The sequence below is a fragment of the Haliotis asinina genome, chromosome 2 (assembly GCF_037392515.1).
Source record: "Haliotis asinina isolate JCU_RB_2024 chromosome 2, JCU_Hal_asi_v2, whole genome shotgun sequence".
Lineage (NCBI taxonomy): Eukaryota > Metazoa > Mollusca > Gastropoda > Lepetellida > Haliotidae > Haliotis > Haliotis asinina.
This window is the reverse complement of record NC_090281.1, coordinates 30,155,626-30,183,069: the sequence shown is the minus strand read 5'-3', so window position 1 is coordinate 30,183,069 and position 27,444 is coordinate 30,155,626. Positions and strand designations below refer to the sequence as shown.

General features: G+C 37.9%; 3 protein-coding genes across 4 annotated transcripts; 2 read left to right on the top strand and 1 right to left on the bottom strand.

The window, feature by feature from the left end:
- Positions 1-1,580: 1,580 nt before the first annotated feature.
- On the bottom strand, positions 1,581-16,594 carry LOC137273569 (phospholipase A and acyltransferase 2-like). The gene is made up of 5 exons (XM_067806319.1): positions 16,431-16,594; positions 10,791-10,923; positions 7,831-8,014; positions 5,560-5,689; positions 1,581-5,001 (listed from the first exon to the last, which is right to left on the bottom strand). Exons 2-5 carry the CDS (start codon positions 10,885-10,887, stop codon positions 4,882-4,884), a joined length of 531 nt encoding a protein of 176 aa, XP_067662420.1. The 5' UTR covers positions 10,888-10,923; positions 16,431-16,594; the 3' UTR covers positions 1,581-4,881.
- On the top strand, positions 12,434-13,441 carry LOC137271728 (uncharacterized). Its single transcript, XM_067804138.1, has one exon. The coding sequence runs from the start codon at positions 12,434-12,436 to the stop codon at positions 13,439-13,441; it is 1,008 nt and encodes a 335-aa protein (XP_067660239.1).
- On the top strand, positions 16,595-27,310 carry LOC137273567 (torsin-1A-interacting protein 1-like). 2 transcript variants are annotated; one of them, XM_067806315.1, is made up of 3 exons: positions 16,595-17,016; positions 21,710-22,161; positions 23,720-27,310. In XM_067806315.1, exons 2-3 carry the CDS (start codon positions 21,726-21,728, stop codon positions 24,460-24,462), a joined length of 1,179 nt encoding a protein of 392 aa, XP_067662416.1. In that variant the 5' UTR covers positions 16,595-17,016; positions 21,710-21,725; the 3' UTR covers positions 24,463-27,310. The 2 variants fall into 2 exon arrangements, with proteins under 2 accessions (XP_067662416.1, XP_067662415.1); XM_067806314.1 differs by having other exon boundaries at positions 16,896-17,030.
- The last annotated feature ends 134 nt before the right edge of the window (positions 27,311-27,444 follow it).

The following is a 27,444-nucleotide window of genomic DNA, read 5'->3' as shown; positions in this document are numbered from 1 at the left end:
CTGAATGCCATTATGAGATAATGTATTTTCTTTATTTGAAGCAGCTGTTGTGTAACAGGGTGAAAGCTATCCCAAAATGTCGACCTTTCTGTTGCCACCTCCATATATAAAGTTAACATTATTTGCTCTATTTTACCAAAACATGTCAACCATACAAAGCACTATGTTTGTTGACAATTAAAATTCCATGTCGGTATCCCGTGGATTATATTTTTCAAATGAATATTTTTAATTGTTTATATTCATTAAAACGTAGTCATGACTGAGTTATCTGCAGTACCTTAATTCCGTTTTGTTGACATTTGGTATCGTCTGCTTGATTTGACATCATTGATCACACTGTTGTCCCGTCCTGAATGTAACAAATTGATCTAAATACACGGGGTGCTGAATATGGAACATATTCCAACCAGATATCAAAAGTTTTGATTTAATAAATCAGACTGTTTAAAATATCTCGATATATTTTCTATATTCAACACCCACTCGTTTTGTAATCCCCATTTTAGACTCACACATTTTGTCAGTAAGTCCTTCCTTTTCACGTAGTTTTGTCACATGTACAGCTCTAACATGAAGATTGGCCACGATCTTGTGACCGACGTGTGCTGAGTTGAGTTTAAAGCAGATTTCAGCAATATTTCAGTAACATCAAGGCAGGGACACCAAAAATGGGTTTCAAACATTGTACTGAAGTAGGTAATCGACCCGGGCCCTCAGCATGACTGTATAAATTTACAAAACATTTTTCCAAGGTTCCAATTTTCCCGAAGAAAAACAAAAGTGTCATCAATCTGTGTATGCCTAAACTCATCAAAACGGTGAGGGTGACTGATTGTCCTATATAGAAATGTACTTTCATTTCATTCACTTAAACATCTTGGGCACAACAAGCGAACACTTCAAGCACAAGACTTCTCCACCTATCCCTGGACCCACGTGATGAGGAACCAGTGCTTGATGAGTCTAATAGGATCGGGTGATCAGGCTTGCTGGCTTGGTTGACTTATATCCCAATTACGAAGATAAATGCTCATGCTGTTGATCACTAACTGTCAGATCCTGACTTGATGAGTTACAAACAGCTGCATATAGCTGGTACACTGCTGAGTGCCTGTTACACAACATCAACCAGACAATCAACTATTATTTAACATGAATAACAACAACAAAAAATAATAATATATGTCTTTGTTTGTTCTGGTAGAGTCTGTTTCTTTGTTGTTTGACACTGCAAGATGTAATCAGCTCGACTGAATCGGTTTGTCAAAACACTGAGTCTGGATCAGACAATCTAGTGACTGATATCATGACATGATATATCATGATGCAAATGAATTACAATGAGGTGCATAACCAAACAAAAATGTGTGTCGCCTCTTAAGATGAACTTCGGTTTCTGAATACTAATTGTTGATCTTCAAGAGTCAATGACCAACACCATTCAATCCAGTGATCAACGTCATGAGCATCAGTCTATGCAATTGGGATACAATGACATGCACCCCAAAAGCTTCAAGACAGGGTTAAACAAAACACAAACAAACCACACCGTGACAGAGGAAATAACAAACACAGAATATCCTTGTATGAATCCTTTAATATCAAACTTGTAACTTTTGTATAAAACACATAGGCAACAATATTTCAACAACATTATGATGTGTCTGAATCATCAATAGCACATTGTCACTGGCATATAAATGATCTCAAAATATATATATTTGCCAGTAACCATTGTGCCATCAAGTGATGAAGTCCAAAAATTACCTATTTGAACATGGTGATATATAGTTCAAAATATTTAATCTTTGAAACAGAACTGTCAGCAATTAACTATAAAATACAAGGTTAAAGATTATTTTCTTCTATTGTTCCCACTGCCTTCAAATTAGATCTGGGAGGAAGAAATATAAATACAAATACATTTGTTCAAGTTTATTTCACTGTTTATTCCATTGCTTGCAAATAGAGAATCATTTTGAGAAAATGGCAATACGGTCACTGTCATTCTCACCACTGAAAATATGTACCTCAAAGAAAAAGTTCCTTGTTCCCTGTAACTATGAACAATACCATTCATCAATACGTATTGTTTACAAAGTCAATATAGACTTGTAGTTTATTTTTCTAAGCGCACAAAGTTAGACCAATGGACAAATATAAATATGTTTAAGTCCTTGCTTTGTAAAACGATATGATTGCAATTTGTATTCTAGTAATTTCATCAGCAGGAAGGAGATAGGCAAGTGGTGCTCTAATATTTGTCAACAATGAAACAAGGCACAAAATGGCTGCATCAGATCATCCTGTTTATAAAATGCCAACCACCAAAAAATACTGCTCTATACTCACAGAGAAAATGTATCCATTTTAATGAACATCTTTTCATGGCATTGTATATAAATATATTCTCGTTCAACACATGCACAACATTTGAGATGATTATGGCACTGAGAAATAGGCACATGGACACTCAGTATCATTGGATTGTCAGTTGAGAAAGAATGTCATCCTTGATAGTCATGACATGATGATCAAAAGAAGGAACAAAAATAACTATTATTTGTAAAAAAGCATTTTTCAATTAATAAAGATTTTTTTGTTTCAGTATTACATACTAACACACTTGAATGAAGTTAAGTAACCACTAAGTTTGATGAATAGTCACAAACATGCGTAAAGCTCAACGGCATAAAGCTATGCGCATTGTGTTCATAGCTTCTTATTCATCACTACAGAAATATTACTGTAACCTGTCTATGAATTTTATACCTATGGTAAGCATGATGAGACATACTGCTAAATATTTGTTGTTTAAAAAAAGAATAATTCTGTTTTGAAGGTAAAATTGAGATATGAAAATAAAATAATATATAGTGGTTTTGGCTTCCGATTCATAGCACCAATCCTCAATCACCCAGGATATATTTCAGTCATGGACTATGCCGCCAAACCTTTGTTAGGGATATGAGATCACAATCTACATACAAGGTAGCCAGCAGCCAGCACAAGAATGCTGATTCTGGTGACCTTGTCCCTGATTCTTGAAATGTTCAGAGCACTATCAATTCCTTTGATCGTAACCAATGTGTCAATAATGGTCATAGTTTGTAGGGCTACAAACGTTTTGAGAATAGCTAGCCCGACCACACAGCAAGTCTAGTAAACAAAATGTATGGCATAGAGCTGCATTCGCTCTTAACCATACCATCAATAAATTGAAAAAAGGACTTTACTAAGATTAATAATGAAGGTCCAACAGGAAAAGATAATTTCATGAGTAATAACACAGAAAACGGGCAGTAATAATGCTACCAGATGTTCTCAGTTGTGTTTCAAATTATGTGAAATCAAACAAATTGTATAAATCATATTAATCAAATGTTTCTGATTGTGTTACTTCCCCTACCAATAACCAATATTGTGTAAATGTCCGGATAACAAGCATTTAAAACTTGGCTAGAGAGTATTTACTATAAATGACACCCATTATAATCACAGTTGTGTTGAGGTTGGAAGACTCTTATCTCTCAAATCAAATGTCGAATTCTGGAAACTTAGGAAAACTAGAATATATATATGGTGTCCAAAGAACATATTCACATGGTTCATAAATAGTTTTTTCCTAACCCTACACATCCCAACTAAAAATAAATGAAAAAATCTGACTTTCAAATTTAAAATGTCTTTTTACGCTTTCTGAAGCTGACCCTGCACAATGTTCCATGAGGGTAATTCAGGACAAGTTACCCATCCTTGAATATCTCAGTCACATGACAAATACTCTCACCCATGTGCCAAAGAGCATTACTCGGGAACTGAAGTCCCCAGTTTCATCTCTCACATCCCTAACTCAACTGGGACTTTTTCTACGAAAACAACTTGGAAAATTGAGGTCGTAACAGTAAAACCAACGTGTCTTTTTAGAAGTATTGTAATTGCAATTGCAGGAGAGTGCACACTCTGTCCATATGGCCCCTGTTAAACTATGGGGCAGGAAGTATTAACACGACAACATGTTCTGGGTGTTTTTGAGACATGTGACTACGAAATACTAGTGACATTATTTATCATTTATCAACAGTGTAATTTGATTGTGCAAATATCAAATAATGGTGATGTTATTGCTTACACATTGATCAACATTGTAATTTGATTGTGCAAATATAAAACAATGGTGATGTTATTGCTTGCACATTTATCAACAGTGTAATCTTTCACTTGTTCCAGGTTCATTTGCATAAAAAAATCATGCAATACTTTATAACAAAACCCACATGTCACTCATTACAGTTCATTAGAGATCTATCTAATCTGTGCTTGACAAAAAACGATGCAATAACCTTCCTAAAACCTACAAATTGACCACACACCAAAGGCCTGGGTTCAGAGAAAAAAAAGTTCCAAGTTACCAGCCCTTGGTTTAAAGTCCTTAAAACAGGGCTGGGGACCAGAAACAGATTACAGTTACCTGCCCTTGATTAAGTATTTAGAAAATGTTCACGGCTTAAAAACAGGTTGAAATGATTTGCCTGAGGACCAGAAACAGATTACAGTTACCTGCCCTTGATTAAGTATTTAGAAAGTGTTAACTACCTAAAACAGAGATTGAAATGATGTGGCTGAGGACCAGACACAGATTACAGTTACCTGCCCTTGATTAAGTATTTAGAAAATGATAACTGCCTAAAACAGAGGTTGAAATAATGTGGCTGAGGACCAGAAACAGATTACAGTTACCTGACATTGTTTGAGTATTCAGAAAGAGTAAACACTTAAATTTTAAGTTAAAACAATGGAATGACATGATCTGGGACCAGACAATAATACTCTTCACAGAGTGCCTAAAACACTGGATATATAGGGATGATAAAACATCTAGTGAGGTTCTTCTTCCTTCTTCTCCTTTGTTTTACTTCTTCCTCCGAGGAACGAAACAATGGCAGTTGTCGCAACTGCTGCTAACCCAACCATGAACCCAGTCTTGAAACTGTCCACCTAAACACAACAAAAACTGAACCATAAAATCAAGTGTTCCATTGTGAAGAACATTCCAGGAACTCCAAATGTATAATTGGGTCAATGTTCCGATTTACACATTGCTGCACATATAATCTGAATTTCATCACAGTTTAAGTCACCATCTCAGTACTTCAAACACAAAACATGATGCTAAGTAAGGCCATCCATATTTTTTATCATTTGCAAACCTTAACTAGCTAGAGTGAATGAGTGAGTTCAGTTTTACTCCACTCTTAGCAATATTTCAGAAAGAAACAACAGAATACCAGAAATTTGCTTCATGCACTGTAGCCCTGTGGGGAATCAAACCTGGATCTTTGGCATGAAGAGCGAATGTTTTAACCACTAGGCTAATCTTGTGACAATTTATTATTGTTTTACTGTAGTTTGTGACTGCCACTTATCATATTTAATACAACTGTCGCATTCACAATATTTAGGAGGTAGTGTCAAAGTGACGACAACTTTTTACTCACTCACACACTGAGATATGCATGATAATAAGTAATTAATCAACCACTAAGGCTGACAAACCTGATCACTCCTTTCCATGTCGTATCTGCACCAAGACACAAAATGTTCACAGTTACTGAAGATGAGGTTGTAGCCAACACGACCCATCTTAGACAGAGCTCTTCTTACAATCTCGGCTGCTGAGAATGGACTGAAAAACAGTACAGATGGAGACACCAAATATCATCCTCTATTTCTGCAGAGCTAACATTTGAATAAAACATACATACAAGTGACTCCATGGTTTGGCTCCTTCTCACTTGTCTGAACTCCTACATAAGTATGTCCTCGCATGCATGCACTCAAACACACAAAATCTACTTGTCCTCCCATCCTACAAACTGAAATCCTTTGGATACCAGTTATTCTCAGACTCTGAAATTGTGTTTTGGAGCTTCTCTTGTGCCATTAAAGGCTCTGACAGCAACATGACATTGTTAAGTCCAGATTTAAAACAAACCATTTCTCTGCATACTGCTTATGATTTCAGAAGTAAATGTTCCAGTGTAAATATTCTCTACGGCTTACAGTAGGGCTGGGAAGGGTAACTTAGACACCTGGAACAGGTGAGTATTGAGTTGGACCCGGGTGCCTGTGTCTTTTCCTGCACGTGTCATGATCATGTGACAAATAGATCAAACGATACAATATATTATTCTTTCATGATTAAAAGGTTATATTGTCTTTGGAGATGTAGATATTATTTACAGTAACCTGTTTCGAATATAGTACATGAATCAGACTAAGATATTGAAACACTCCAAAATTTCAACCTCTGAGCTGAAGGATATATTGCCATTTCTTACAAATTAGATGTTAGTAATTAACACATCAAGTATCCGGGTAGGGTAGATTAATAGCAGGTGGGCTACATGGGTAGAAAATTAGGGCCCGTCCCAGACCTAGCGTAGAGCATGCTTTAGGATGTGGAATAGGTGCATTATAAATAAATATTATTATGATAATCCAACATAAACCAATGCCACAAATTAAAGGAAACCTGTGAAGATCCCGGTTAGAACTGGTCTTCAGCTACCCATGCTTGTAGTAAGAGGCGACTAAGAGGATTGGATGGTCAGGTTTGCTGACTTGGTTGATACATGTCATCCCAGTTGCATAGCTTGATGCTCGTGCTGTTGATCATGGGATTGTCTTTTCCATTATTTAAAGAATGCTGCCTGGAATGTTGTTGAGTGAAGTGATAAGCAAAAAACCAACCAATGGATTAAAGGACCTCGATTTTCATGGATTTTGTACCTAGAAATCAAATGTTCAGATAAATACAAAAACTGGCAAAGAAGGTAAATTGTAAAGCCAAGGAGCCAAAACCACAAATGAAACTTAGTGGCTGATAATTTCAGAAATCAGAATATCACAGAACCATCTTAATTGGAGCCATGGCTGAAGTTAGTTCAACAAAAGGAAAGTCCTGCAGATATGGAGGATACCAAACAAGATTGGGCAAGAAACCTTTGCTCTTTGTTTATCGCCTCACTCAGCAACACTACAGCTAATAATAACAGCTAAGTAAATAATCATGTATGGATTAGACAATACAAGGGTCAATATCATGATCACTGATCTATGCAGCTGTGATGCAAAGACATGTGTCAGCCAAGTCAGTAAAGCGTCACACTAAGCAATATTCCAGCATATGGCGGCAGTCTGTAAATAATCGAGTCTGGTCCAGACAATCCAGTGACCAACAACATGAGCATCGATCTGTGCAATTGGGAATGATGACATGTGTCAACCAAGTCAGCGAACCTGACCACCCGATCCTGTTAGTCGCCTCTTATGACAAGCATGGGTTACTGAAGGCTTATTCTACCCCGGGACCTTCACAGGTCCTTACGACAAGTATGGGTTACTGATGTCCAATTCTAATACTGGGACTACTTTGGCAGGAATCCATACTGGAATTATTTGCATGGGGTAGTCTGGTGGTTAAAGCTTTGGCTCGTCATGACAAAGGGCCGAAGTTCACTTCTAACCAAGATCTTCAGGGGTTCCAAATGAAAGGAAGAGTACATGCATGTTTGACATAAAATACCTGAAATATACCATTGGTTATTCAATGGCATACATTTTGGCATCAGAACTTAAATTCAAAGCACAATACAAAACTAAGAGGCACCTAATGTGTTCATGCTGTTGATCACTGGAGTGTCAGGTTACAACTTGATTATTGAAAGACCCCTGTCATATCATTAACATATCGCTGCATTAAACAAAAAACAATTACAACGCATCCATCACATGTGTAAGTCTGAATGAATCCAGCGTTCTTACGTCCACTTCTTGTCCTTGGTATTGTTTCTGTAGACTTTGTCTCCTCCAGCAACAACGTCAAACTGGTCAACACGGACCACGGCCTTGTTAAATGTTTTACCACTGATAGTGAAAACGTGTCTTCCCCCAACGCCACCCAGCCCATCATCTTCTTCCCCTGCCAGGTGAACGACCTCTCCACCTCCTGGAAGTAAGCATCAGTATACAGTGCCCCTTGGTTATCATCAGGATAATGCCATGTTTTGCCAGAACGGATTTCCTGCATGTATAATACTCCGGCTATACAAACCAGATATAATGCCATTTGCCAATGGTTTTTGACACAAAAAGTCATTTTCCTCCACTTATAATGCCACTTACACTGACTACATGTAGTATGCATACCTTAATTGGTTAAATGACATGACTCAAATTCACTGAACAAACTCGTTTATCATATTTACGTTTTAAGTAGTCTTGTAATCTCAGATAGGATAACACATGTGATGATACACTTCCTGCCACCTACAAAAAGAAGTTATCTGCTGCCAATAAATGCTGGGATTATCCAGCCATTCCTGGCTCATTACAGGAGACACCAGCTCAACTACCCAGTTATAATGCTACATTTTCTTCTGGACAAACAGAGTTTTTATCAGGGTATACTGTGGATTTGGATTCACTTGAATTCATTAAATGCAACACATGTTATGCTTGGTGTTTTCCTCGGCAAATCTAGTACTTATGTTGAGTTAAGGCCCATAAACCATTTGAACCCACACCTAATTGTCAGGCACATAATCGCCAGCACACAAGGTAAGCCATCCAACCCACTCAGCCACTGCTGAATAGGATACTATCAGTGATCATGTTACAAACCTTTGAATCCAGCAACCTGGGCTGAGTCTTGTCATGATCTAGATTTTAATTCATGACCATTAGTGACTGTCAACTATTACAAAGAGTGAATGAATGAGTTTGGCTTTATACCACTTTTAGAAAATTTCACAAACATCACGGTAGGGGACACCAGAAAACGTGAATCATGAACCTTGAATCGTGTAAGACACACAAAATGACATTTGTATGTTCACATTCACCAATAAATTCTACATTAAACATTCCAGGGCCACACTTATTCAGTCAGGGTTTTTGAAAGAAAATCACTGTTGTTTTTTCAAAAATGAGTAATTATCATCATAAAATCAACAAGGATTCCAATCATTTTGTCTTTTTTTCTGAGACAAAGGATTATGTGATTCATAAAAAGTCATGCTTTTTCATCACAGTCACCACAAGACATTTTATGTACATGTTGAAAACCTATCATTGCAAAAATACACTGAGTCTAACAAACCCTAGTAGGAGGTCACATCAGGTGAGCTTTGAACGATTGTGACGTTCAAGTCAAATGCCAGACAAACAAGTGGATTTCACCAATCAGACAAAGGCTACTCTTTAGGGTTTGGCGAGATTTGGAAAATTCTCCAGTCACTGACACTGATCCTCAACAAACGAAAATCTGCATAAAACACAGATATTTGACCTGCAGCATATTCACTTTCTATAGGCCTTTCTGGTGATATGGATATCATTAGCTATATTTCCACAAGCTGACATCCTTGAATAATGACTAAAACGCTAAAACGTTTTTTTTCAGCAACTGTTTACTCTCTGTTTACAGTGTTGTAGCGTACACCATGTAACTTCTTTGAAAGTCATTTCAGAAGTTGTATAGATGAAGGAAAACCAAGTTCTATGGATAGTTAACTTATTTATTGCAATAGGTGCGACATTTCGATGTTGGTGCTAATACCGTTATCAAGCAAGTGATCCATGTGCATCATCCAGAAGTGATCATACCGAAAACAGCATTTGGAATCGTTCAGCTTCAAACCTTTTCGAGGTGAAAATTCAAAAGGTATGTGCGAATGTCCACTTTTATAATTTGGTAAGCTGTGTTCTGGTTGGTCAATCTGATGTGTCCTCCTATTAGGGTTTGTTAGACTCAGTGGAAGACAGCAACAAATAATACTTCGACTATGTTCACTAAGACTGTCTATGTTAACAGTGGGCTGTACGTATGTTAACTACCCAGTAAAAATACTGCTGTACTTTCAGATGCTCTGGGGATAATACACTGAGGTATTTATGAAAATAATATTTCTTCACATTATACCTATGTACACTGAACAGTAATAATACTGTTCTACCCTGATATGCTCTGGTGATAACACACACAAGTATTTTATCGAAATAATATTTTAGAGCATTATACCTATGTATACTGCCCAGTGAGAATACTGTACTACCCTGATATGCTCTAGTGATAATACCAGTGTTTAAAATTCCTATCTACCTGACCTTCCGGAACAGTCTATTTTCATCTCAGACGGTCTAATTTCAAAAGCTGCCAGTCCGGTGGTCTGGTAGATATATATAAAAATGTTTTATCCCTAAGTTGTCGAACTGGCTAAGAGTACACTTTTCATAGTATCAGCAGACAGGTTCAGATGGAATCAAAATCATCACAGAAGACCTGACCTGACCAAGGTCCAAAAATGCTTGAAAACTGTCGTTGTGTTTCAACAGCATTTAGCTGCAGATGATGATAAGGTTCCTGCTGCTGAAAAAATTGCACTGCCAACTCAGACAATGATTCAGATTTGTCAGATATTGATTGTGGCTGTGACGCAGAACATAAAACAGATTTATAAACAGGCCATGTAGCTTACATGCCTTAAAGACAGTATTCAGAAACCTGATTATTTTCGTTTTTAATGTTGAACACTGGACAGGCAAGTTTGTATCTGGATTCATAATATTTTCAAGTTACCAGTCCGACTCTCTGGCTTGAAATTTTGGGAGTTTTAAACACTGTAATACACAGAAGTATTTCATCAAAAGTAATATTTTAGAGCATTACACCCATGTTAATAAACCAGTAAGAATACTGTCCTGCCCTGATATGGGCATTATACCTATGTAAACTGCCCAATGAGAATACAGCCCTCGCTTGAACTCCACCAGATCTCCCACCTCCAGATCACGATGGCTGTAAATCTGCTCACAACTCATTGTCGTCTCTTGAACTCACAGCTCACAACAGTGCATCTGCCAACATGATGAACATATCAGGATAAACACAAACAGGTTACATGAGTATAACTTACCTTAGAAGCTTTCATGTACTTGTTTCACTCATCAGATTTCATTTGTTTTTCAAAGTCACACACAACAATATTCCAGCATTATGGAACCAATCCTCTGTGTCTGTGTGCGTGCGTGCATGCGTGCGTGCGTGCGTGCGTGCGTGCGTGCGTGCGTGCGTGCGTGTGCATGTGTCTCTCTGTGTGTCTGTGTCCGTGTCTGTGTCTCTCTGTGTGGAGTGGGGAACGGGGGCTTCACCCCACAGCCAGAAATCATGAACGGTCCCTATTAGACATGCTGGTCACTGAGGGGAATTGATGGGGGCAGTCATCAAGGATACCACATAACAAATGACTGGCACTTAATCCTGCTACTCCTAACTGAACTGCTGCCCACCTTCCAAAAACTTATTTAGATTTGAAACAGTAAATGGCTATGGTTGACTGATCATGCAAAATGGGCAGTGCTCCAAAATACCCTACACTAACTGAAAAGACCAGACAGATGGGAGTACAAAAACCAGCTAATCCTAATCGTACTGGTAGTAATCTGGTTCACATATTTGGTGTCGGCCCGGGAGAGCTACTTTTTAAATTGGCGTAGTTCCAGGAAAGCTACTTTCTCCAACGCAAGATTGTACCGCCAAAGCTACTTAACTGAATAAACACTGTGATTAGTTAACCCTGACAATTACCGATTAATGGAAAAAACAACCCCTGTGATTTTCTCTTTTTTAATGCGATTTGTTTCCTATTAGGATCACAGAGTACAGCATCCAAGGGTGTGATGTTTACAATTTTGATGAGAACTACATCCGCCTCCAACTCACATCTATTCATGTTTGTCAATTTCCTATCTCTCATTATATATATTTATCTGATGGGCCTATACCTTCAGTCATCATGGCAAATGCACAAGTAATAGTAACGTTCGTTGACATAGTGCGCGGAGGACAACATTTATTTTTTGATGGATACAAGTTCAGGTGTCGCAGAAGTCAGGCAGAAAAGAAATACTGGAGATGTCCTGCTTGTTCGACTACAAGGTAGTACATTGTATTTTACATTGATACATTATTGCTAAGCAAATTACAGGGTAAACTAAAAATTTTGAAATATTAAACGATGATAGATAGGTAGAACTAAGTATATATATAGAGAGAGGTTAATATGTTAAATGTACTCCCGAGCGTAAGCGAGGATGTACTTTTGGATATCAACTCATGAATATTCCTTTTGCATACAGAGACAGCAGACTTCATGCCGTGGAAGAAGGAGAACACACACATCCTGCTGTACCATTCGAAATGGAGGTTGCCCCGTTCAAATCGAGACTCATTGCTAGATCCAAGGAAGAGTGTACCCCCATACCAACAATCTAAGACGATGAGGTTTCACTTCTCCGGCGCAACCATGACAGATTTCCAGACGGATTGCTGCCAGAGATTCCATCTTTCAACTCTGTGAAGACAATCATGTATAGACAGAGACACAGGAATGTTCCCAGACTGCCTGCTTCCAGACCTGAGATTCATCTTGAGGACAAGTGGGCTGAGAAAGAAGCTGGCGAGAGATTCCTTCATCGGATCAGCAACGACATCCTCCTCTTCACCACAGACAAGAACATGAAGATCCTCTGTGACGCTGATACAATATATTGTGACGGAACATTCTTTGCTGCACCTCGTCTCTTCCACCAGATATATACAATTCAAGCCCAGTTCCAAGGACACATGTTTCCCCTAGTGTATGGACTACTACCAGATAGGAAGGAGACAACTTACTCTGCTGTGTTCGAGTACCTTCATCAGTTGGCTGAGACCCTGACCTTGCATTTCAGTCCTCCTGTTGTTCAGCTGGATTTTCAGTTGGCAGCCCATAATGCAGTAAGATCGGCTTTCTCCCCAACAACCCATCTTCGGGGGTGCTTTTTTCATTATTGTCAGTGCCTCTGGAGGAGAGTTCAGAAAGAGAACCTCGTCAACAACGAGGAGGACAATGATGTGCGGAGGATAGTACGTCGAGCTGCTGCTCTTCCCCTGTGCCCCCTTGACAAAGTAGATAATATTTGGTTAGATTGTATTGCTGACAGCTTCAATGACCTCAAACTGCGATCATTCATGGATTATGTGACTGCTTCGTGGGTGGAGGGTAACCAGTTTTCCCCATTGGTGTGGAACCATTTCGGATACGAAGGACCAAGGACAAATAACCACCTAGAAGGGTCCCATCACAAACTTAATCAGCAAGCCAGAAAGAGTCACCCCAATATTTTTGAAGTCGTTGGAGTGTTCAAAAGGGAGCAGTCAGTGAGCAAAGTGTCCTGTGCCCGACTAACAACCTACCCTAGTGCTCCACAGAGGAAATGCCGCTACCGGCAGATAGACAGTCGTCTTAGATCCCTGAGTCAAGATCTACGGAACCAGGACATAGATGATATGGAATATGTTGACTGTGTATCTGAACTGTTAAAACTGGAGTGATGTGAGGATTACAATGATGAAATGGTAGTAACTGCTTACAGGAATATTTTTTGTGTAAACTTACATTTTACATGTATATACATTTATTTCATTTACATTGTTTGTAATATATGGCAAGCAAACCCCAACAAATTAAATATGGTGAATACAGTAATATTGCCTTCATTCCCGGTAAAGCTACATTTCCGTAATCACATACAGTGACACACCCCATCCTCTATGATCGGTAAAGCTACCCCTACTTTCCTCTTTATAATTAAGAAAGTAGCTTTCCTTGCCCATAACCACACATTTACTGGATGCTTTGTGATTGTGGTATTACGATAAGTTAGTTCATATGAATAAACTCATATTCCAGCCAAGGCCTACATCGAGCACACCTTGGTATAGTGCGAAGTCGTCTAGTTATATACTGGACTAACGACAAGCATGCTTGGAATGGGCTAATGCTGAACGAGTCTAAATTGCATGACCTGGATAATGTTACTCTAATACTGGTGGCATTACTTCATAAATAAACGCAAGTAATTGAATACTATAGACAAGTTTTTTGTCTAACCAGAGACCATATAATAGATATTATATTATATGGTCTCTGGTCTAACTGAAAACTATGTGTGAGATACGACTACCTTAGGCTACAAAACATTGAATCCATGAGGAATTATAAATGGAAGGGTCATGTGCCTTTGACAACAATGGTATATTGAGCTGAACATTTCCAGATACATTTTCGCAATAAAAGGGAAAATTTAAAGGGGCACTGATGCGGAGCGAATAATGCTTCTCGCCAACGGTCTAATTATGAAAGCAGACCGCAAATTGGCCAGCGCCCACTCCTTCGACCGTGACGGACAAAGGAACTGGGCTCCTGTCCATATTAGCAAAATTTCGTCACTTAAACAGTCAGGAGGCCGGATGCCCATCACATGCCATTTGTTTAAAAATATCCATGGTATTCCTTGTCTGATCGTAAACATATATCCCAGCAGTGTAGTTCTTTTCGGATGCTTGGATGGTATACTTACTGATCCAATTTGATCCTATTTCTGTGTTTTTAACCTCGATATTTAATCATGTTACATGAAAATATGATGTCTACAGGCACGTAACAAGCCATTTGTTTCAGTACGGAAGATTGCAAAGCTTTATATTTAGGTAGTTTTGAGTGTTGGTTGAGCTGTGATAGCAAATAGCATACGTAAATTTTGGTAGCTATGGTAGCTGCAATGGTTTATTATTTATGATAATAAAACACACAGTTGATTTATTTGAATTCGTAAACAAAAAAACGATGACCTTGGCTTTGATAGAGAAATCTGAAAATTGTCTTACGTTAAAAAAAACTTATTTCACTTATTTACCAAAGTACACAGCAAATGCCTGTGTGTATTCCTTATGTAACGAAATTCCGTTGGTTTCGGCCCATAAGTGTTTTCAGGCTGCATGCGACACAGAGATTACATCTTCCTTGCTGTAACTCGCGTTTGATGGTGTAAACCTACACGTGTTATTTGTCATCATTCTCTTGATGGTCAATTCATGAATTTATAACAGGTATAATTAGTAGCAACACCACTTCGGTTACTCAACAAAGGTTCCCATTTGGCATTTCTCCTGTCTGGAGTAAATACTCAACATTATAAATTAAGGTCTGTAATGGCAAATGTATTGTATGTTATGTAATATGTGCATGTAAGTGATGCAAGAGGGTTTATCAGCTGAATTACAAAAACAAACATCGATCAAAGGATTAACCGATAACACACTGATTGATTAATTACTTTTATCTTCTAGCGGATTTGTCAAAAGGCAGTGTGTGTAGATGACTACACCCTGTCGTAAAGTGTGAGTGCAAAAACAACATCCTCCCTTCAAAGAATTAACCACGCTTGCGTTGATTGATTGATTGCTCAATATTGGTGAACTAAATTACTTCGAATAGTTGACATCATACAATTAGTTGCCAGGTGTGCTATCTTGGGAGACCAATGAGAGGTTTATCTGGTTTTCACCAACGAAAGACGTGATACGATGTGTTACTTTTTCGCAAAGGAGCTGCAGATGAACGGAATACGATTTCTTTTACGTGGATATTGATGGATACATTCCTGAACAAGGTAGTAGCCTGACATTATTGCTATAAAATTATTCTGTTTTACATTCATTATTTGCATTTTGTTTTAATTTATTTGTTGTAGCATTCAGCAGAATCTGTATGACAGAAAACACACACTAGATCGCGTATGTGTGTGAAATAGGATCCACATTGGCAATCTATACAATGTATAAATGTTGCTGTTATGTTAGAAATTTACGATGAGTATAAGCAAATCGTGTGTTCTTTTATTAATTTTCAGAATCATACAAATATGACAATAAACTAATTAGGGTTATGAGACAAAATATAGAGACGTACATTGGCTTCGTTATTTTTCCGTCCTAATAGTTTTTTACCATTTCTACCACTGGCAGATGATTAACCTTCAAAGTGTTTCATTTGTTTTCATAATACATTTGTAATGAAGTACAAATGACTTCACCCCAGCTGATCTGTCTATAATTAAACTATCAATTGCGCTTACGGAATGCGCAGCAGAGGTCACGAACCAGTCACGAATTCTGGGATATCATCCGGGTACTCACGGGAGAAAAACAATAACAAAAGTTTACACCAGTCCACGGAAATTGCTCCGCATCAGTGCCCCTTTAATGGATGAGTCATGAATGACTTTGACAATATCATGGCTCTCATGTTTTTAAGTTGAATGTTTGGCTAGATTACACTATATCCGACACCTGATATCTTTCAAAGCAAGCGAGTTAACGTTTGGTTAGGTTTAGGGTTTGGGTTAGGGTGACGTGACGCGTATTCCGAAGTGTGTTCTGTATAACTAACTGTACATAACGAACATTTTCAGAAACACTTTCGCCATGATAAATTTTTAAATATGCCTCTATTTGTAAACGTTTCACCGCGTATCCCTACCTGAGTCCTCTTCAAAATGGCCGATTGTAGCTTTTTACTGTTGTGTTGAAAAGAGACAAAATATTTGTATTCTATCTGAAACAACAAGGCAACCAACAAACGGTTTACCGTAGATTCAACTGGGTTTTCCCCGATATGACGTAAGCTGGTTCCCGGCTCCCTTTGCGCGAGCCACCTTGTGATATGCGAGACGGGGCCCAGCCTACGATATGACGCTGAGCTATATGTAATGAGGTTTTCAGATCTCTCTGCGTATGCCCAGCTCGTAATATGTAGAGACGGAGCTCAGCTCAAGTATTATCTAAATATAGAAAGCGACGTTGATCCCTTACAATAATGAAAATCAGTGGCAAATTCTTATTTTGCAATGACAGATCAAATATATATACATTTTCAGTTTTTCCTAACATGTGGTAGCCATAAAGACTATGTTTCTCGCAGACTCTTACTTTGGCAGGATTTTTTAAGAACATAAGGAGCATTTCTCCGCTTGGGGTCGCGAAGCGCAAAGATTGAAAGAGGCGTCTTGGAGCACCTGAATGGTACTTCGCATGGATCACATGACATACTGACTTCAAACGACACAGTAAGCACTTTGAGGTACGCGTAAAGAGAATGAGAGTTGTAGAGGTTTACGTGCAAACAATCCAAGCTCAGTGCTACTCGAACTGAAATTATCAAAAGTGAAAGTGAAAGCTCAAACAAGACTAACCATGTTAGTTTTAATGTTACTTACAACCAGGGAGCCTATATAGAGGGGGAGAAGAAACTCCTCGAAAAGCCGCTGAACATGTGTCTCGTAACTAGTGTAGCCAATATGGTGGCAGCGTAGTATTTAAGATTGAGCCCAGTTTATTTTCAAGTGCTGATTACAATATTTTTACTGAATGTTTCAACAACTGAAATCCTACATCTAGAAGTTAGGTTAACTCAGAGGGGCTTTTATTGCTGAAAATAAAACATCCTGGGTCTGACAAGCCTACACTGATATCCATATACATATAAAGAAGGATTATATATATATACGGATATCAGTGTAGGCTTGTCGGACCCAGGATGTGTTGTTTTCATCAGTACAAGCCCCTGTGGGTTAAAGGGGCACTGATGCGGAGCGAATAATGCTTCTCGCCAACGGTCTAATTACGAAAGCAGACCGCAAATTGGTCACTGCCCACTCCTTCGACCGTGACGAACTAAGGAACTGGGCTCCTGTCCATATTAGCAAAATTTCTTCACTTAAACAGTCAGGAGGCCGGATGCCCATCACATGCCATTTGTTTAAAAATATCCATGGTATTCCCTGTCTGATCGTAACCATATATCCCAGCAGTGTAGTTCTTTTCGGATGCTTGGATGGTATACTTACTGATCCAATTTGATCCTATTTCTGTGTTTTTAACCTCGATATTTAATCATGTTACATGAAAATATGATGTCTACAGGCACGTAGCAAGCCATTTGTTTCAGTACGGAAGATTGCAAAGCTGTATATTTAGGTAGTTTTGAGTGTTGGTTGAGCTGTGATAGCAAATAGCATACGTAAATTTTGGTAGCTATGGTAGCTACAATGGTTTATTATTTATGATAATAAAACACACAGTTGATTTATTTGAATTCGTAAACAAAAAAACGATGACCTTGGCTTTGGTAGAGAAATCTGAAAATTGTCTTACGTACAAAAAAACTTATTTCACTTATTTACCAAAGTACACAGCAAATGCCTGTGTGTATTCCTTATGTAACGAAATTCCGTTGGTATCCTCAAAACAGTTTCGGCCCATAAGTGTTTTCAGGCTGCATGCGACACAGAGATTACATCTTCCTTGCTGTAACTCGCGTTTGATGGTGTAAACCTACACGTGTTATTTGTCATCATTCTCTTGATGGTCAATTCATGAATTTATAACAGGTATAACTAGTAGCAACACCACTTCGGTTACTCAACAAAGGTTCCCATTTGGCATTTCTCCTGTCTGGAGTAAATACTCAACATTATAAATTAAGGTCTGTAATGGCAAATGTATTGTATGTTATGTAATATGTGCATGTAAGTGATGCAAGAGGGTTTATCACCTGAGTTACAAAAACAAACATCGATCAAAGGATTATCCGATAACACACTGATTGATTAATTACTTTTGTTCTTCTAGCGGATTTGTCAAAGGGCAGTGTGTGTAGATGACTACACCCTGTCGTAAAGTGTGAGTGCAAAAACAACATCCTCCCTTCAAAGAATTAACCACCCTTGCGTTGATTGATTGATTGCTCAATATTGGTCAACTAAATTACTTCGAATAGTGGACATCATACAATTAGTTGCCAGGTGTGCTATCTTGGGAGACCAATGAGAGGTTTATCTAGTTCACCAACGAAAGACGTGAAACGATGTGTTACTTTTTCGCAAATGAGACAGTTGTAAGACACGCGACACAGAGCAGGATTATTTACCAGCTGCAGATGAATGGAATACGATTTCTTTTACGTGGATATTGATGGATACATTCCTGAACAAGGTAGTAGCCTGACACTGTTGCTGTAAAATTAGTCTGTTTTACGTTCATTATTTGCATTTTGTTTTAATTTATTTGTTGTAGCATTCAGCAGAATCTATATGACAGAAAACACACACTAGATCGCGTATGTGTGTGAAATAGGATCCACATTGGCAATCTATACAATGTATAAATGTTGCTGTTATGTTAGAAATTTACTATGAGTATAAGCAAATCGTGTGTTCTTTTATTAATTTTCAGAATCATACAAATATGACAATAAACTAATTAGGGTTATGAGACAAAATATAGAGACGTACATTGGCTTCGTTATTTTTCCGTCCTAATAGTTTTTTACCATTTCTACCACTGGCAGATGATTAACCTTCTAAGTGTTTCATTTGTTTTCATAATACATTTGTAATGAAGTACAATTGACTTCACCTCAGTTGATCTGTCTATAATTAAACTATCAATTGCGCTTACGGACTGCGCAGCAGAGGTCACGAACCAGTCACGAATTCTGGGATATCATCCGGGTACTCACGGGAGAAAAACAATAACAAAAGTTTACACCAGTCCACGGAAAATGCTCCGCATCAGTGCCCCTTTAACTGTTTTGTCACTTCAGTTTAAGTAAAATATAATGGTATTAGTGTCAGTATTAGGACAGTATATTTATAGTAAAGTTTCAAGTCGGTATGTTATAGCTCACTGGCTTCTATTCTCAATTCACCACAAAGACAGACTAAATTCTGCCAATAAAAACTTCTTTCACACATTCGTTAAATTGTTAGAAGGAAAACATACCTTTAGTTGAGTCTGACAAAACCTAGTAGAAGGTCGCGTTCGGTAACCTTTGAGCAACCAATGACCGTCCAATCAAATGCGAAACAGTTAAATAGATTTAACCAATCAGACAAAAGTTACTATTTAGGAATCGGAGGGAATTTCAAAATATTCAGCTCACTGACACAGATCTCTCCACAAACAAAACTCTGCATATAACACAGTTATTTGACCTGCAGTATATACGCTTTGGGGTTTCTGTTTCTGACATGGTTACCATTAGCTAATATTTCCGCAAGATAACATCATTGAATAGTGCCAAAAACACTATTTTCAGCGACTGTTTACTTGCCATTATCATAGTATGTACGCCATGTGGATCACCCACAAGCGAGCGTATGCTAAATAGCATTCGGGTACGAACCTGTTTCGGATAAAAAGTTCAAAAGGTATGTGCGAATGTGCACTTTTGCGATTTGGTAAGCTGTGTTCTGATTGGTCAGTCTCAAAGATTACTTGATGCAACCTCCCATGAGGTTTTGTTAGACTCAGTAGTGGAGTGTATCAAAAAGTACTGAGGATAAGTTTACTTAGACTGCATTGAAAACCCATTGACAGATGTGGCAAGCAACAACAGTTACACTGATACTTTGTTTTCGGTGCCCTTTTTGTAGGGGACAGTTATTTTTGTTTGAAATAGCTGAATATATCCTTTATCACTCAAGGTTAGTAAAATAAAGACTTATAAACGATTTTACACATAAAAATTATGTTTTTGTCTAACATCGTCAAAAAACCTTTAATCCAGGATACTCTTGCCCAAATCCATTCTCTTCCCACAGAGGTTACTCCTGTCATATCTTCCCACATAAAGCGAAAATAATTTATAAATGTAATAGATTACGTAGATATGACAGGAGTAACCTCTGTGGGAAGAGAATGGCCCAAATCAGAATACAGAAATGTACTTCCGGAAGAGTCCCATCGTTTTCTTGATCTGAACTGACACACTATTACTACACAAATCCTAAGGATAACAACTTCTTCATTTATTTTTCACAAAGTTTCTGGGCTAGTTCTTGCCCTTTCATAAGGTGGATGATGAAATGACGAACAGTAGTTTATATTTATATTGATGTACAGGAAGCCAGATATGTAAATAAGTATATACAAGCACAAGGGAAAAAGGAGTTGAAAAAGCCAGATTTATGGATGTCAGCTAGGAGATTGTATGCCAGTTGAGCCATATTCATCAAGAAATAGTTTCATTCCACTCTGTAGTTCAACTTTTAGTATTAACCATCATTAAGCATGTCCTTGTCTTTTCTTCCAATATTGTTTATCATTGCTGCCGAGTACCCGAGTCTTGCCGATTTATTCCAAATGCTTATGAATGGCAACAGAATGGATGACCAAGGCATTGACAACCATTGAATAAGCAGATGAAATAAAGAAGCCAAGTATGTGTATTGTACATATTGCCATGCAGATATTATTATTGTGTATTCAGTAAACATGCTGGGACCAGCCAGATTATATTCCTTTGAGATTGTACATTTTTAAACCTCAAAATATACTCTTTAGCCACCATGAATACACTTTGAAGGCAAGTGGGGTAGGCAAGTATGGGTTTGTCTCTTGGGATGAGGCTGGTCTTGATGGTTTGACTAGGCCAGCTGATTACTGATTACTGATTTATGAACACATGACAAAGGTGTTCTAGCTCAGCTTGTAGGGCTATAGCTGACTTGGCTATAGTCTCTTGGCTATGGTGGTGATTATTTCTATGTTATTATTTTTTTGTTAACTTGTAGAGGTTGGTTAAATAGATGTGAAAAGGAGATACTGGTCTGTGTCGGTCGGTGTTGGGGTTTTTTTTGAGTTGAGCAATAAAGAATGCTATCCTGATATTTGTTCTTCCACTGAAATGACTGATGTAGCATCATATTTCTGCACTGATGTCTCATATTTTTTAAAATGACAACTTTTTGATTTCAGACCAAAGACCTCCACCATGCCAAGCAAGATAAAGGGTGGTCACTATCTTAGGAATTTGAATTCATCTAAAGGTTCAGATGCAGACAGTCCACCTGCAAATAACAGGAGTCAGAGGGTAACGACCCCCAATACTTCCCATAACACCAGCAGTCTATCATACCGAGATAATAACAATGAGGACAATGAAGATGATGATATGTACACAGACTCACAGGAAGATGATGTTGACAGCAGCTTTGTCACTACCAGAGCCTCTCCAATAGTTATGACTCCATCCCCTAAAGTTCAGCCGAGGGGAAAACTTCAGGGGAATGTGTCCGATAATGACACATCCCCTTTTCTTCAACATCGAGCAAACCGTCGCGGAGATGTGTCTGGTAGTGATGTTTCACCCAATTACAAGAAACTATATCCGGATTTGCCGCCAATGCAAAAAGATGAAAGGCTTGCAGGTAGTAAATCTATTGATTTTTTAAAAAGGCGTCCCCGAAAATGTTGTAGTTCTGATAACTCCACCAACACTTGAATTCTGGTACTGAACCTATTTTTTTAAAGCGAAATGAGTAAGATATGTTTTCAGATACCATTAGCTTTCCCCAGCATTGACAGATGTCGGTCATTCTGATAGAGAAAGTCGATGTGATGACCGCAGCCTTCATTGATAAATGTATTATTAGTTTGTACTTTACTTCTAAATAATAATGTGAAAAAATATCGTATTGACCTTCGCTAAATTTTGAAGAGGTATAATCAGAATCACAGTATTTTTTTTGTTTGACCAGTGTTGGATACTCAGCACACCAGCACCAAATGTCCAACTGAGCTTATGGTGTGGAGTAACTGATAGTGTTGGCAGTTAAACAATCCAACTTTCAGTTTTCTGCAAATAAGCTTAAGGGCTGGGCCTGAATCCTGAACTTATCTCACTGTAATCAATACAAGTATTTACCATTTTTAACTCTTTGTAAGTTGGTATAGAACAAATTTCTAATGCCAAGCATCATAGACTTTAACTTGTGACCCTGAAATCACTACACATATTGAACATTTTAACATTTTGTACTTTGGTATAAAACAAATTTCTGAAGCATCAGTGACTACAGAGAACTGATAGGACCAATAGGTGATGGAGCGTTTGTTTTTTAACACCTTATTGATCAGAATTCCAGTTTTAACCCAGCTTTGTGGTTTAACACCCTTGGTCCTTTCAGGAAAAGTGAAGGTCCTGTGAGATAAAAAGTGAGTGAGCTGGGTTTTATCCCAAATGCGAAGATTGATGTTCATGACATTGATAACTGGTTTGTTTGGTCCAGACTTGATTATACACAGACAGCTGTCTTATTGCTGACAGTAGAATATTGCTATGTGCTGCGTTAAACAAAAAAGAAAGAAAATCTCTTAGGCATGTCAAAAACCTATGTTTGTGGGTTCACATCTCAGCCAGTTTACTGCTACCATAACTGTCCTCATGGGTTTATTTTAGATGGTAAACATCTGTGACAAGTGTTTCTGCTGTTATTTTTTTTACAGCTGACATTATGACTGGCTAGTATTTCAAATACCGGTCATTTGTAAATTTTATTGGTCAAGTGATCACGCTTTTCTTTGTGCACAAGACCTTGAACCCTTACAAGCAATCAGATATGTAGAGGGTATTGAAATGCATCAATGCTTTAACTTTATCCTGTTTTCTTTTTCTGAAACTGCTATTTTTGTGTGACAACACCACCGTGTCATTGTGAAAACATGATCTTTTTCAAGGAGAAATAAAAAACTGACAGAGATAATTTGATAATATTAGATAATATTCAGTGAAACTACCGGACGTCCTAACTTTTTATCAGTCAGAATTCAGAATATGCCTGATAAGAGAACACTGTGTGACCTGTATCATTACCATGATTTAACTGGAATATTGTTCAAAGCAACATCAAACCCAATGCATTCTTACAAATGCCAGAAGATAATTAATTCAATCCTGTTGTCTGTTATGTTTCCTGATTGTTCCAGGTACTCCATCACGTAGGAAGCAGATATCACCCTCAGTGCCACCCATCATCTGGATAGGATTGTTGGTAACCCTCCTCATTTTTGGATTTCTGTACTCAAAGTCCCATAGGAAACCACCATCACGCAGTCCAAGCTTTCAGGATTTTGTGTCCACAGTTGATGACCTTCGGTCGTCCTTCAAGTCTCAGGACAAGAGAACATGGAAAACCATCAAGTCATCAGTGAAACATATTCTCAATGCCACGGACCCTGAATACCCTGCAGTTGTTTTGTTCGCTGTCCAGAAAGACCATCCCATGACTGCGAGCTGTCTGGCCCGAAGAGTTGCCTCCCTTTTTAACCATCTGACGAGCAGTGTCGAAGATGATGGCTATGTGGATGCAAGTCTTTTGAACCATCTTGAAGCAAGGCACCAGAAGGAAAGCCTTGATGATAAAATAAGGGCTAATTTCAAGAGCGGTCGATCTGTGGTTATTGATCACCTTGAAGGATTGTCACCTTCGGCTTCATTGCTGTTACATGGAATATGTGATAACGACAACGCACCTTTCAAAGATGTGTTTATTGGGATCGTGTTTTATGTCGACAGAGAACTGAATGTGCGGGATGTTGACATTGAACTAGAAAAGTACTTTAAGTCCGAACTTGATGTGGATAAGATTGGAGCTTTGCTGACGAGGATAAATAACAATGCAGTTGTTGTGAGGAAAGAGGAAGGAGATATTTCATCGCTTTGTAGTTAAGAACTATGCAGAATCTCACCGGTGCAGGAATAGTGTACTTAGCAATAGAAATGTTTAAGCTCAGCCTTGCTTGAACACAGCATCCAATGTTTACATCCAATGTTTACACTAAGCCTTATGAAGTATCTCATTAAAAGGGAGGATAAGAGATAAAAGTAACTGCATATGCTTATGATGAAAAAATAACACATCATCAAAAAAACAACCTCAGTGGAAAATCACTGGGGAAGAAAAGTCTCATTTGTTAATGATCAGAAAAGGATATTTTCTCCCTCAAGTGAGGCTTTGGAAGTTGAGAAGCAAAATGATGACAAATTCATGGATAACAAAGTTTCTTTTGTGAGTTCAACATTTCAATAAAGATGCATGGATCATTGCCATACAGTGTATTTCCTGTATTGAAAGGTCAATCTAAAGTTGTTGTCCTTAGCAACCCCTAGATTCAGTTGATTTAACTCAAAATTGTTTCCACCCAAATGTAAATCACCATTTTTAAAATGGATGAATACATATAGACATGACATTTGTAATGGTATACACATATGTAATGGTATACACATGTGTAATGGTATACACGTGTGTAATGGTATACACATGTCATGGTATACACATATGTCATGGTTGACTGGTTGTATGGTAAGAGTGTCTGCTTGTATGCAAAGAAGCTTTGAGCTAATGGTTTCAGTTTGGCCTCTATTCTTCTCCTTCGATGATGTTTCTTCAGCAAATCAAATGCCAAGTTGCAAGTAATGTACAGCTTTAATGCAGTGGTATCATACTCCTTAGTGCTAGATGGACATTGTGTAACACAAATTCTTTGATATTTTCAAAAGTAAGAGTTTCATGTGACAAGTTATGCAGTAGACAGTGTTTTCAGTCGTCAAAAATTTGGACTCACATAAAGTATTCACTGTATGTTATATAGATACATATGTGGTTACGGCAAAGATGAATTGCTCCACTAACTTCCTGAACCAACTGCAAACCTTTTGCAGATGAAACAATTGAGGATCATACAACAAATTGCTGAGTATTGCAAATACCATGCATGTTAACAACTGCATGTTAGTGTAAAGTTATGTTAAGAGCTTGCTAATTTTCTTTGAGTTTCATCATTTATTGAACTCATGACAAAAATCTTTTCTACATTATGAATTTGTTTTACAGTACACCAGTTCGTGTGTAAACAGTACCTTTAAACAGTATCAAATATTTTGCAAAATCTAGTTTGGAGGTGACTAAATTTACACTAGTGAGTCTAAACGTTTGATTGGGAGTAAGTATATACAGTATGGTTCAAAATTATTGAGAATAGCTAAAGCATTTCATATTATTAAACGAGAACAAATCAGATAAAATTGAATGTATTGTGAAAGTGAACTGACCTTTTCATGTTGTGTAGGTAACAATTTAATATTTTATCAAGTCTCCTTGAGCTTCACGGCACAGTCTAAGACGGGTAGGCATACTTCCTATCAGAGAGGTTAGTGTCTCGTGAGTTATGCTGTCCCAGTATCGGACCACTTCTCTCTTCATGTCTTCAATTTTTGTCAACCCCTTTTGATTCACACATTCCTTCATCATCCCCCAAATGTTCTCAATGGGATTTATGTCAGGACTATATGCAGGAAATGGTAATGCAGTCACATTTTTCTCCTGAAACCACTGCTTGGCATGTTTTGCGGTGTGTTTAGGATCATTATCTTGCTGCAAAATCCAGTCATTTCCATAAAACACATGTGCACTTGGAAGGAGAAAATTATCTAATATGTTAGTGTAGCGTTGACTTGTCAGATTTCCCTCGAACACACACAGCGGGGTCGTTCCTAATAAGGATATCCCTCCCCATACATGAAACTTTGGGCTGTATTTAGGTCGTTGATACAACGGTGCTGACGCAGACTTTGTCAATATTTTCACATTATTGGGATATACCCATATTGAGCTTTCATCAGTAAAAATCACATTTTCCCAGTCAAAGTTTTCATGTGCCAAACACCACTCAACATGCCTGTCTTTATGTTCTTGTTTCATGAGAGGAGAAGGAATTCTAGTCTCTACTTCCCATCCAAGATCAATCAAATTTCTTCTAACTGTAGATTTTGATACAACTGTTGATCCCCTTTCTATCATTTCATACCTGATGTTGGAGATGCTTGCCCTTTGCTTTTTAGACGCTAAAATTCCCAGCCGGACGCGATCTGAGAAGTCCAATTTTCTGGGTCTCCCTGCTCCTTTCTGGTGCCCAAAATCCTTTTCCTCTTTAAAATTCTTCCTAATCCTATACACAGTAGAAAGAGGAGTTCCTGTTCTCTCTGCCAATGTATTTACATCATCAATTCCTTGATTACACAACTCAAAAATCAACCTTCTTTTATCTTCAGCAGACATTGTTGACAGTGCTGAGGAAAATGACGTCTGCTACAAATTCAGGGGAGGTAACTCTAATTGTACTATACTCAGTAGGCCAAGATGAGTTACCTCCCTTATACCATTACTTAGTTTTAAGTATCAGTGAATCAGTTGAGGTGTTAGGATAGCTCAAAGTAAGAAGAAAAATTCTCAATAATTATGAACCAGACTATACAAGGTTTGAAATATTGTACTGATTCATTTCAAGACGGGGCCTTTTATGTACAGGCACAGATACACACAGGCCTGTACCATGATGCATGATACAAATTACATTGTATATGAACAGCTGTCTGAATGGGACAAATGTTTACATTCTACCAGCCAGCTGATTTGGGGCAATTGGTAATTTGTTTTGATAAACAGATAAACACTCCCATCATCAATTTGTACACGTATGAAATGTGCCCCAAATAAATGATTATTCAATTCTCAATTCTGTTTATTCAGTATTTAGGGCCTTGAGGCCTACAGTACAAATACAGGTACATTTTATGCAGGTCACGTGTTGTGATTTACAGTTCTTGCTTTGAATACATGTTTTAAGTACAATGCGGTTGCTTTAATAAC

Excerpts from the sequence above, each read along its gene's own strand:
- LOC137271728 (XM_067804138.1), top strand. The coding sequence starts at position 12,434 with ATGTATAGACAGAGACACAGGAATGTTCCCAGACTGCCTGCTTCCAGA.
- LOC137273567 (XM_067806315.1), top strand. The coding sequence starts at position 21,726 with ATGCCAAGCAAGATAAAGGGTGGTCACTATCTTAGGAATTTGAATTCA. Across the intron at positions 22,162-23,719 it reads AAAAGATGAAAGGCTTGCAG|GTACTCCATCACGTAGGAAG; the intron begins GTAGTAAATCTA and ends TGATTGTTCCAG.
- LOC137273569 (XM_067806319.1), bottom strand. The coding sequence starts at position 10,887 with ATGAGTTGTGAGCAGATTTACAGCCATCGTGATCTGGAGGTGGGAGAT. Across the intron at positions 8,015-10,790 it reads TCATTGGGCAGTTTACATAG|GAGGTGGAGAGGTCGTTCAC; the intron begins GTATAATGCCCA and ends GCTTACTTCCAG. Across the intron at positions 5,690-7,830 it reads ACCAAGGACAAGAAGTGGAC|TCCATTCTCAGCAGCCGAGA; the intron begins GTAAGAACGCTG and ends ACTGTTTTTCAG.